This window comes from Chiloscyllium plagiosum, chromosome 29 (genome assembly GCF_004010195.1).
Source record: "Chiloscyllium plagiosum isolate BGI_BamShark_2017 chromosome 29, ASM401019v2, whole genome shotgun sequence".
Lineage (NCBI taxonomy): Eukaryota > Metazoa > Chordata > Chondrichthyes > Orectolobiformes > Hemiscylliidae > Chiloscyllium > Chiloscyllium plagiosum.
In genome coordinates, this window is record NC_057738.1 from 22,035,431 (window position 1) to 22,048,118 (window position 12,688).

At 40.6% G+C, this 12,688-nt stretch overlaps 1 protein-coding gene across 1 annotated transcript in view; it reads left to right on the forward strand.

Annotated features, from left to right (window-relative positions):
* The window catches only part of LOC122564422 (collagen alpha-3(VI) chain-like), a 135,193-nt gene that overhangs the window by 64,177 nt on the left and 58,328 nt on the right, over window positions 1-12,688 (forward strand). Inside the window, exons 13-16 of the mRNA XM_043719264.1 lie at window positions 43-96; window positions 4,093-4,155; window positions 8,843-8,908; window positions 10,869-10,922. Coding sequence (XP_043575199.1) covers window positions 43-96; window positions 4,093-4,155; window positions 8,843-8,908; window positions 10,869-10,922 — 237 coding nt within the window. The remainder of the gene's footprint in view (window positions 1-42; window positions 97-4,092; window positions 4,156-8,842; window positions 8,909-10,868; window positions 10,923-12,688) is intronic.

Sequence of the window (12,688 nt, forward strand, 5' to 3'; positions counted from 1 at the left end):
AGAAATGCTAATAAGTACTAATTGAGCACTGTGTTCTTACAGGGAGACCACGGAAATCCAGGAGCACCTGGCGAAAAGGGAAACGCAGGAAATCCGGTATTGTCATCTTCTAGTAATCAGATGAAAGTACTCCTATCAACAAGTACTTAAATGTTGTCCCTTGTCTCTTCCATCCATGCAGTTTCTTTCTTTAACAGACATGGTTAAGTTTTGCTTCATCATAGAACATAGAACATAGAACAGTACAGCACAGAACAGGCCCTTCAGCCCATGATATTGTGCCGACTACTGATCCTCATGTATGCACCCTCAAATTTCTGTGACCATATGCATGTCCAGTAGTCTCTTAAATGTCCCCAATGACCTTGCTTCCACAACTGTTGCTGGCAACGCATTCCATGCTCTCACAATACTCTGTGTAAAGAGCCCGCCTCTGACATCCCCTCTATACTTTCCTCCAACCAGCTTTAAACTATGACCCCTCGTGTTAATCATTTCTGCCCTGGGAAATAGTCTCCGGCTATCGACTCTATCTATGCCTCTCATTATCTTGTATACCTCAATTAGGTCCCCTCTCCTCCTCCTTTTCTCCAATGAAAAAAGTCCGAGCTCAGTCAACCTCTCTTCATAAGATAAGCCCTCCAGTCCAGGCAGCATCCTGGTAAACCTCCTCTGAACCCTCTCCAAAGCATCCACATCTTTCCTATAATAGGGCAACCAGAAATGGGTGCAGTATTCCAAGTGCGGTCTAGCCAAAGTTTTATAGAGCTGCAACAAGATCTCACGACTCTTAAACTCAATCCCCCTGTTAATGAAAGCCAAAACACCATATGCTTTCTTAACAACCCTGTCCACTTGGGTGGCCATTTTAAGGGATCTATGTACCTGCACACCAAGATCCCTCTGTTCCTCCACACTGACAAGAATCCTATCCTTAATCCTGTACTCAACTTTCAAATTCGACCTTCCAAAATGCATCACCTCACATTTATCCAGGTTGAACTCCATCTGCCACCTCTCAGCCCATCTCAACGCCCCTCCACCAAATCCCTTCTCCCTACCTTTTATCTTAGCCTGCTTGGCACACCTTCCTCCTTCCTGAAGAAGGGCTTATGCCCGAAACATCAATTCTCCTGCTCCTTGGATGCTGCCTGACCTGCTGCGCTTTTCCAGCAACACATTTTTCAGCTCTGATCTCCAGCATCTGTAGTCCTCACTTTCTCCTCGGATAAATATTATCCAGGATATCAGGGATAAATCCCCAGCACATCTTCACAATAGTAAAACAGGATCTTTGAGATCCATGTGAACAGGCTTGTGGACCTTCATCCCAAAGACAGCACCAATAAAAAGGAAGCACTCCCTTAGAACTGCACTGGAGTTTCTGCCCAAATTATTGTGCTGATGTCCTGCCTGGAACCCAGGACCTTGCAATTTAGAAACAAGAATGTTATGAACAAAATCACAGATGTAAGGTAATAAATCTGTTATGAGATGCTAATTTGCAGTAAATTTCATTACTCTTTTTCTATTGTGAAGTATCAAGTTAACCTGCAAATACCATTAGCTGGGTGTTATGGTATGTTCATGAAGGGGTGTGTGAAATATGATGGGTTCCTAGCACACTGGTCTCCCACATACCTTGATCCATGCCACATAAGACGCTGTGTGGGTAAGACACTGAATAGTCCACCCACCCTAAGGTCTACTTGGCCATTAACTGCCCAATTAAATGGCAATTAAAAACTTCAACCCACCTCTACAGCTATAATACACTGTGTAATGGCAAACAGATGAGGGCAGCAAGACTATTTTTTCATCAATATTGATGGGGTTAATCCTAATTCAGCAGGGTACATTGGAGCCACCCTCATAAAGTTGTACTCTTTCCTACCCTTTGCATCTCTCCACTTGATCTCAAGAGCTCTTCCACCTCCTGAGCATCCTCCAACCTCCTAACGAAGCTGTATCTCTTACTGCTGTCAAAGTCCAGGTGCACTTTCCCCCCCAAGTATGGTATTAGCATCCTCTACTCTCTCCTGGTGCTGCTTGGACTGCAAGATTTGCCGACCAGATTGTGTTATAGGCATATTCCCCTGACAATACAAGTTCCCTGTGAACTGCTCTATCAATGCTGTCCAGTGTGACTGGCAACTCATTTACGTACAAAATGAGAAACACGCCTTCCCTGTTGAGCTGTACCTCAATGAGGATAGTATTCCAGACAACACATCATCATTGCAAGGATCTTGAGATCATCTGTACTTAATGACACACTGAAAAACAGACAAAATCAAAGCCTGTCTTTGCAGTTGGGCTGCAGCTAAAGTAGATACTGGAGACTTTGGAATTGAAACAGCTATCTGATCAATTTCAATTTTGAAATTGTAACCATATGTGTAATTATGAAATCTTCTTACTTCAAAAATCAAAGACAATGCTTCATGAGCATAATTTCGCTCATTGACATGGAGGATGCATGAAGCAAATGCAATCAGTCTCTCTTCGTTATCCAACACTCTGAATGGAGAGGTATCTCATGCTAGCTTAGTGTTGTTGGACATGTTGTAATGTACAATTATTGTACCATTCACCAATTTACTTTTGCACAACTTCAGTGTTTTATTGCACTCTAGTTTGTCCACAGAATATCCATCCTCAAGAGTTTATGCAACAAAGTAAACTTTGATATTAATTTACTGTAGAATTCGCCAGAACCAAAAAAATCCAAACACAGACATTCTGATTGTGTTGATGCATTTTTTGTTGCTTGAGCTTTGCACTTGTAATCTGTCTTTGTCAATTACTCAACAATGCTTTAAAATATTTGATATTTATCTGCCTTTCCCCAACTCCCATGCTTTCCCAAACATTGAAACGCCTTCTTCAGCCCATTATGCCTGTTTGGAGCTGAAATAAACAGCCCTCTAAAGAGCAGTCTTCCCTGAATTCCTTGCAAAATTTGATTCATTGTCCTTTGAGAAATTTCAAGAGGTTGAAGAAACACCAAATGCTAGATTCTGGAACTGAAATAGCCTCTTGTGTATGAATAGGAGAAAGTGAGGACTGCAGGTGCTGGAGAATCAGAGTCGAAAAGGAGCATGCTAGAAAAGCACAGCAAGTCAGGCAGCATCTGGGGAGCAGGAGAATCGATGTTTTGTGCATAAGCCCTTTACCAGGAATGTGGAGGGAGAAGGGGATGAGCGATAAATGGGGGTGAGGATGGGGCTTAAGAGGAAGGTATAGACAAATATAGCTTAGATTTATTATCTAACTTAAGCTGTAGATAAACATTTGTCAGATCTAATTCTGATAAAATCTGACCTCCAGACAGCACTGTTTACATTCTAGCACCTAATGTATCTTATAATTCTCATATATTCCCATTGACCAGTTGCTGTTTTACAAATGTATATATTAACTGCCCACTCCTCCAGTCAGTGCTTTCTCTGGTTATTTCTTTTAAAGACTTTGGCAAAATCACCTTCCTTCTTGCAGCTGCAGTACTCTCTGTTCTCACAGATGAATAGCTCTGTACCAAATATTTGGTCCAAGCTTGGGTAACAGGACTTTGTCATAACTTTCCTACCAGATGCTGGTGTTGGGGCCCTCTACTTAGTCAGTTACAGCTTAGTTCTCTCAGCAGCCCATTGTTAACCCTGACCTCTCTTGAGTCATGGTTCATCATATCTACAGGCAATGCTGTCTGGCAAGCTGTGTATAAAATTATCTTTGGTAATATTAGCAACTTTTCTTTTGTGTCTTCTTCTTTTAAATCAGACACAAATCTGTCCCGTACTGCTGTTCCACAGCTAATGACAATACCAAGGCTGTCAAAATGTGGTGGGCAATTTCTGTGGAAGGAGAGATTAAGGGATGGTGGGTTGCAGTGACCTAGAGATGGGAGTAAAAGCATGATGGTTTGAAATGGTGGTTTAAAAAAAACAAGAATGCAATCTTATTTGAGGAAAAGGTAGAGAGAGGTGGGCAGAGAAGATATCTCAATGTGAACATTTTTATGGTACTCAGATGTGTGTTATAATAAAACCTACTATAGTCATTTAAGAACTAATGCATTGTGCATAATTTTAGGGGAAGAAAGGACAAAAAGGAGACATTGGTGAACATGGAACACCAGGTTTACGTGGAAACCGTGTAAGTAAAACCACATTCATATATGAATAAAATGAGATTCTGAATGGGCTATTTATTTACTTTAATTTTTAGTATCTAGAGTTTTCATATCAGATAGGTGGTGTTTTCTGCAGTGTAATTTGGAAAAACACTAAGAGATTAAAGAACTTGAAGATTAAATTATGTCAAATGCATTTTCTGCAAACTTCTGTGATTTAAAAAAATCACCCCAACCCCAACTCACCCATCCAGGATGAGTTTTTGCTCATTATATCTAATCCCAGGACTTCAATTAAGCTCACAAAGTTAAGCAAGGATAAGTTTAAAAAAATTAAGGAGTATTGATTTATTTAGTGACCAGTTTACACCAACAAAAACTAACAAATGATTTCTTAAATTTTTAGAAGTACTTATTATTGATTGGCTTGCTTAATTGTGTTGGACTGAACATACTCATTAAAAATGTTTCTTTTTTGGATAAGCCCATTTTCAACTGTATTAATAAACCTGTGTCATGATATGATTCTTAATTCAAAGAATATATTTTAATGTGAATTTCAAGTAAATAGTTTCCTAAGTGCTGCTGGATTGCACTAGTTTATAGAAGATTTTATGTTCAGAAATATGCATCTGAGTTTGTGTCAAAACTTGCACTGGAGAACATGCAGAGGGAATTTTCAACAATGTCTAGACTGGAAACAGTTAGTTATTAGGAAAGATTGAATAAGTTTGCGATGGTTTGTTTGGAACAGAGGAGGCCTAATTCGAAATGTATAAAACTATGAGAAATTATATAAAGTATAAAACTACAAAAGATCCATTTCCCTTTTGATGAGGGGTCCATAACATGGGAGCATTGATTTATAGTATGTAGAAGTTTTAAAAGAGATTAGGCAGAACTTTTTCTACCAGATGATGCTTGAGAGTTGGAACTCATGACCAGAAAGCTAGTGCTTCCAAATGAACCTATTGGACTATAACCTGGTGTCGTGTGATTTTTAACTTTGTCCACCCTAATCCAATTCTGGCTCCTCCAAATCATGACTACAAGAAAGAATAGTGAAGGTAGAAGCCCTCACAACATTTGAAAAATATCTGAAGTGGTTTGTAAAATAGGTGATCGATTAAAAGTGGGAAAGTGGGGCAAGACTGAATGGCTATTTACCAACCAGTGCAGATAAGCGGCACAATGGCTCAGTGGTTAGCACTGCTGCTTTATATCATCAGGGACCCAAGTTCTATTTCAACATTATGCAACTGTTTGTGTGGAGTTTTCAAGTTCACATTGCATCTGCATGGAATTCCTCCCACAGTCTTAAGATGTGCAGGTTAGATGGATTGGTTGTGCTAAATTGCCTGCATTGTCCAGGGATATACAGGTGAAGTGGGGTTAGCCATGGGTGGGGGGGTGGAGGTGTGAGTATGGCTCTTCAGAGGATTGGTGTGGATTTAATAGGACATTTGGCCAACTTCCACATTGCAGGGATTTGATAAAATGCCTTTATCTACACAGTCAATGTTTATGTGTCAAAGAATTCAATTCTAAACACAAGTGCAACTTTTGTTTGTTTTCTTAATGTATCGTCCCCAAGAGATACAGAAAGTGCTTTAATCACCAATCAGGTGAGAGTTCTGTGGGAAGACAAGTGGAGAATCATCAGTCATTCATCTTTCATCAGATTTAAAGCTTCATAACCAAGTACACAACACAGAGGGAAGGGGTGGGTGTCAGTACCTCACAACCTGTTGGCTTCAACATTGAGTTCAACAGTTGCAGATCATAAAAACAATTTCTCACACAGCGTGTGCTGGTAATGATTTGTCTGTAAATATTTGAGTTTTCTCTAGACGTTCTCATTTCTTAAATGCCTCATTATCATCTCTTTCATCAATTTTCATTTTATCCCTCATCCCTCAAATGGCTATCAAGCAGGTTATGGGCTAAAAGCCAGAAAGTGGGACGAGGCTGAAAGGCTATTTACCGACTAGTATAGATACATGGCATGGTGGCTCAGTGGTTAGCACTGCTGCATCACAGGGGCTAGGTACCCAGGTTCAATCCCACCCTTGGGTGATCATCTATGTAGGTCATTAATGCTCTCCCTCTCTGCCTCAGGATCTTTCCCTCTCTCATCTGTTTTGGTTTGATTCTGTTCTTGGATCTTTCAATGAAAGAGGTGACAGGGAACCCTTCCTCACTGAGCATGTCAGCACCATAAGCCATTTATTGCTGCAGGAAACAATGATTTGGCTGGAGCTGGCACCTTTCCCCCTCCCTCAATATGTGCAATTCACTTTTCAGGGAGCTGGTAGTTAATCTGGTTAGTTGGCAGCTCTTGGCCCCAGCAGCAAACAGCCAACATTGGGACATCAGGTTGGACCAGGTATGTGAAGAGGGCTGAGGGAGCACCTACAAGGTTCAGACTTTGAAGTGAGTTTTGAGGGCGGGAGCCTGATATGGAAAGGTGGCCCTTGATGGAAGATGCCTCCCTTATTTATACATGACCTGCCAGGCCTCTCCCCTGCTCCTGAGTCCCTCCCTCCAGACTGCAAATGGAAGTCCCTTTGGTAGCTAAAATAAAAGCAAATGACTGCGGATGCTGGAATCTGAAACCAAAAGAGAAAATGCTGGAAAATCTCAGCAGGTCTGGCGGCATTTGTAAGGAGAGAAAAGAGCTGACTCTTTGTCAAAGAGTCAGTTAGACTCGAAACGTCAGCTCTTTTCTCTCCTTATAGATGCTGCCAGACCTGCTGAGATTTTCCAGCATTTTCTCTTTTGGCCCCTTTGGTAGCTGCTTGTGTGGGCACCAATTGAGGCAAAGATTGGTGAAGTTAACCCGCATAGAATTGTGGGTGAGATTTCGAGGGGATGCTGTGGGAAGCCACCCCTTCTGCTGGGACGTGTGGTGGTTAAAAGCAGGAAGCCCATAGGAGAAGCAGGAGTCATTTCTGATGCTACATTGGCACACAGTGGCCATTGCATAGAGTTTTCGCTGGAAGCACTGAGGCAATTAGGCTGTGAACCTTAGGGGGTTCAGTGTTGCCCTCTCAAGGCCCCAGTGTCACATCCAACTCGAGTGGGTGCGGGGCAATTTCCTGGGTTTCAATGGTACACCTCTATGGGTGTAGACCTTCAGGCCTGTGACATGGATGTACCACTGTGCTCCCCTTGCCAGGTCACAGAAGTGTGGTGAAGCACTCCATGCACTGTGGCCACACCCTGTTGACCACACGGATAACTGCTCTTCTCCTGAACTATTCCCAGCTTTTATTGGCTGGCCTTCTCCCATCACTCTCCAGAATCAGAACACTTCACAAGATTGCCACTACCTCTATCAATGCCTTTAGGGAGGCATTAGCCAGTTGTGGGGCTGCTGCTCCTCAAGCAAGCAGCAATCTGATATTCTGCTGCATTCTGTTCCCAACCACTGACAAAGATGCCAGTGTTCATAATTACATTTAGCAGATGGCCTTTAACTCAGGCCTTTAAGTACATCCCACTTCCCCAAGTAATCCACAGGGCCAAACAGGACAGTGACTGGGCAACGGAGAAATCACTAGCTTTACCTGCAGAATACCATTGGACACTCACCAGTGATGATGAGCAGGATTGAGACCTCAAACTGATCCTGATGCTTAGGTCCTGACCCTGGAACGAAAATTGACCCATTAACTCTGATCCAGTCTCCAGAAAAGCTACTGGACCTGTTGAGTATTTCCAGCTTATCTGCTTTTATGGAGATGCTCTTTCCACATCCTTTTTTACACCAGATGATGGTTGGTTTGATCATTTATGAATGAGGACTTCATGAGCTTCCGCAACCCATTAAACAATGAATGGATAAGATGGTCTGGCATCCATTTCTGATGCACAGAATTAACCCACTGGATGCAACAGAACATTTGGAACTCAAGCTCAGGTGTATACTCACTGGTGGCTGTCTGTAACAGGGCTCTAATTCTACATTTACTCATTTCGTGAAAAGAGATGTTATCTGTAATGAGGTCAGCCAGGTGAATCTCATGCAATAGGAGTCCCCTGATGGAGGCCGTTAATTTGATCAAATCAGGGAGCCCTGGATGACAGATAAGAACAGGAGTGTCAGACATCCTGTTCACTCAGATCCTGAGCTGGATCTGAGGGAGTTGGATCAATGTCTAGGACTCTCCACATGTAAATAAAGGGTGATTTGGCAATGGGATACCAGTCTCTGTGAAGTTATTACATTATCATTAGCCAAGAGCTCACATTATTAATTGTGACTTTTGGCAGTGATATTCAGGTGATGTTCTTATGGCGCCTTGCACAATTAAAACTGTACAACTTAAATTTGTTCGCTGTAGCTCTTTTAACAGTACCTGAAACGTCCTGTCAAAATCTGTAGACAAATAAATAGCTTACTCATACATCATCTTATTATGTTGATAAGAGTACCATATGGCACAAAGTATTGGTATAACTCTCCTACCTGTGTCAAACTGAAGAATTCAGCAACTAATCTGCAAATGTTGCTCATCTTTGACACTTTACCTTCTGCTTGTTCTTATGTTAAGATAAATAACTTGGGTACAGTGTACCCACAGTTCCAATGAATTTCTCGAAAAGCTATTTCATTCAAAATTCAATCCTTCAGCACAGGATACTATCAAAAAACTCTTAATTGTCTTTTATGGGATTTTCACAGGATGATTTTTCCATTTTATTTAGGGTGAACTCGGCATCACAAACAATATTCAAGGCTCAAAAGGTGAAAGAGGAGACATTGGACGTCCGGTATGCTATATTCATATTCAAATGTGTAATGTTTCTGGGTTTATCATACCAGTGAAAAAATAATATTGTCTGATTAATGCACGGTGATATTTATGTACAACCTAGCCAGCAAATTATAGTGAGGAAGGGATGCCCAGTAATGTTTGCTCCCCTACCACTGGTTTCACACAAATGGCGTCTCCTACCCAACTTCAATGTTTAATTCAATATGTACCCAAAGATAGGCTGCACGCAATCAACATCTATACAAGACTGTATGTTGTGTGCTGCAAAACAAAAACATTTAGCTGTGTCATGTATTTAAACAGATTGACCATGATTACATACAAATGTCAAGGGTACATCGCTTAATGTCTGATGATATTCTAGTTGTCATTATATTTCATATTATTTGCTTATTAATCTCTCCAGTGAAAATTAGGTTTAGCAATTATTCACACATAATAATTGTGTGACATAATAATGACATAATAATTGTTAAATTATTGTCAATCATTTTCTCTTGCTCAGAAAGTGAACAATTTTAGGTTTCATTACAAACAGTAACAACTGTAAATTGCTTCAAGATTTTTTTTTAAAAAAATCAAATATTATGTTTTTCTTATTCTATTTTCTTCCCTTCTCGTAACTAAATGTTTCCTTTTCTTCTTTTATTCATTCTTTTGTACCTTTTGACCTTCTCGGTACTCTGTTATGTTATTTCTCAATCCTTTATTTTCATTTTTATAAAGAGAATTGTCCAGAATTTTGTGTAGCCATGCCTGTCTCTGTCCATTTAATTTATATGAAGGACTGACCAAAGAGAGAGCGAGACAGTACAGAAAAAGTTAGAAATAAAGTTGAATCTCCATCAAAAATTAAAGTCTGTTTCCACAAGTTCATATTTAGTACAATGAGGTTGCTTTCCAATAATTAAGACTTCTCCAATATACAAACCATACTTGGACTGAAATGAACAAGTCCTAACTTTCTGTGATTAAACTTTAGTCTCTCTCTGTAGCAGGTGTGCTGGAGCTAAATGGCATTTGATGCATTTGAACGCAAAACCGATTATTTTCACTGCTTATAGAGGGACAACACACCTTGTATTAAAACTTATGGATTTTTGGGATCTGCAATCAAGTGAAGCATCTGCTTGGTTTGCAAATAAATAATTTCAGAACTTTGTGGCCAAAGTTTTTTTTAAAACTTAAACATGTCTTAGCTGGTTTAATTCATGGGAAAGGTTCTGAGATGACCCACTTTAGCACACTCTGGACCAATTCTGTGTCAGCACAATGTTTACATAAGCTGTGGAAACTTCAGTCTGCTCCCATACTATGACATTGCTATACATCATGTTAATGTACACAGTTAATGCCATAATTTTGAGCTTAAGTGATTAAGAAAGCATTCTTATTTAAATCCTGTTCATAAGAAAGATTGCATGCAGTCATTAGAAATTAAAACAGAGTTTTAATTGCATGTCCTCAAGTGAAGTTCTTTAGGAGTGAGATCATCATGATAATTCTACCTTTATCATCTTCCTCTTCTTTTCACAAATTCAGTGTTGTTTGGCGCCCATGGAGTACTTTAACAATCCCTAGAGCAATGTAGGGCCTCTTAGCATTCTTCCTTTTGTCCATTTGAGAAAGCATTTAGTTTAAAAGCAATTATTTTGCCTTACATCCAAAAATCATGTTGATTGCAGCATCTCCAAGAGTTCAGTTACATTTTGGCAATCTCCAGGACTGGCTAGTAACTTTGAGTACTGCTCATCATCAAGCTGAAATTATGTTACTGGAATTATGGATGGGATAATTTATTAATTATTTCATTTATGGCATTAAGTAATGCAGTGTTCTGTTTTATTGGTATAAACACATTTATCCTAAATAAATAGTGTTTTTCTGTGATGGTAAAGTTACTCAGTAAATTTCTATAAATAGAGTTGTAATAATAAGGAAATATTTTGTTGCAGGGTGATCCAGGAGACGATGGTAATCCAGGAAAGCCTGGAGCTGCAGGAAAACCCGTAAGAACCTCTCCATTACCTCTTTTCAGAATGTCTGAAGTTACACAATTCCTGATTCTAACATAAAGTGCTCTGCTGTTAAAGCTTTTCACCACATTCATGAATTCCATAGCCTTGAATTGCTCTGATCTCAGTTCAAAAGGGTTGTCCCTTCACTCTGGGGCTGTGCCCTCAAGTCTTAGTCTCTTCTACGAGTGGAAACATCTTCTCCATGTCCATTCTGTCCAGGACTCTCAGTATTCTACAAGTTTCAGTCAGATCAACCCCCCCATCTTGATCCTTCTAAACTCCATTGGGTTCCAGAGTCCTCAGCTACTCCTTTTCTGATTGATGCCGGCCTGATCCTCCCTCATGTCTTTGTTGCTATCTTTCCAGTATATTTGCATAGTCAGGTCAGACAGATCATATCCAAAGTGAGACATACCCTGTGTGAGTATATAGTTTGGGGAATTTGGATGAAATATGGAAATTTGGTGCAGAGGGAAAGAGATGCTTTTTGCTTGTCTTTTTTGTCTCCTAGTTTGTAAGCATTTGTTTTTAAAAACAGGCTAAATTGAATCCCAGAATCAGGGGCTCAGCACAAAAGAGTGACATCACAGATAAACTGTAAGTTCACTGGTTAGTGATAGCTATTAATTTGACCATCTATTGGAAGTTATTTTCAGGTTGAAGATAAACAGGGAAAATATTTACGGGCTACAAACTAAAAAAACAGTATGAAATTTTTAAAAGTCAAATTAAGAACTAAGTAGTCGGATGCTGGGCCAGGCAAGGTGTAGTAGGTGCTTGATGTGGGAGCTGGTGGACCCCATTGTGCTTCATAGTGACCACATCTATGGCAAGTGTTGGGTGTTTGAGGAACTCCAGGTCAGAGTTGATGAGCTGGAGTCTGAGCTTTGAATATTGTGACACGTGAGGGAGAGGGAGAGTTCCTGAATCCTGTGTTTCGGAAGTCAGTCACACCCCCTTAGATTAACTACCACAAATTCAGTCAGCGGTCAGGCTTGGAATGGTGTGGTTACAAGCAAAGCAGGTAGAAGGATCCAGGAGATAGTGCTGAAGGAGCCTCAGCCCTTAGCTTGTCTAGCAGATTTGAGATTCTTGCTCCGTGTGGGATATGTGAGTATATAGTATAAATTACTCACTTTTAGGTTGGGCGTTGTTCAGTTCCTGGAGGCAGTTGGAGAGGTCAGGAGGTTATATACTTGGGTGGTTGCTTTACCCGAAATACTATTCGGGTAGTGTCTCCCACCCATCCTCCTCCACTAACCAAAAAAAAGTTCTGTGTGTCGTTTGAGAAGGAGCCAAGCGTTTTCTTTCGTGTTTCATTTTCTCAGCGGTCTATTTGGGAATTTAGAACAGTGGGAATGGAGGTTAGGGCAGCTGAATGTTTTTCCTGCAATATGTGGGAAATAAGGATCAACTCCAGTGTCCCTGCTGACTTCATTTATGGCAAGTGCACCCAACTCCAGCTCCTCAAAAACCATGTTAGGGAACTGGAGCTGGAACTGGATGAATTTCAGATCATTCGGGAAATGGAGGAGGTTATTGAAAGGAGTTACAGAGAGGTAGTTACTCCACAGCCATGAGAAGAAGATAGATGGGTTACCGTCAGGGGTAGGAAAGGGAAGGGAAGGTAGTACACGGATCTCCTGTGGTGGTTTCTCAGCAACAAGTATGCCATTTTGGATACAGTTGAGGGGGGTAATTTATTAAGGGTGTGCAATGGGGCACGATCTCTGGCACAGAGTCTGTTCCTGTTGCTC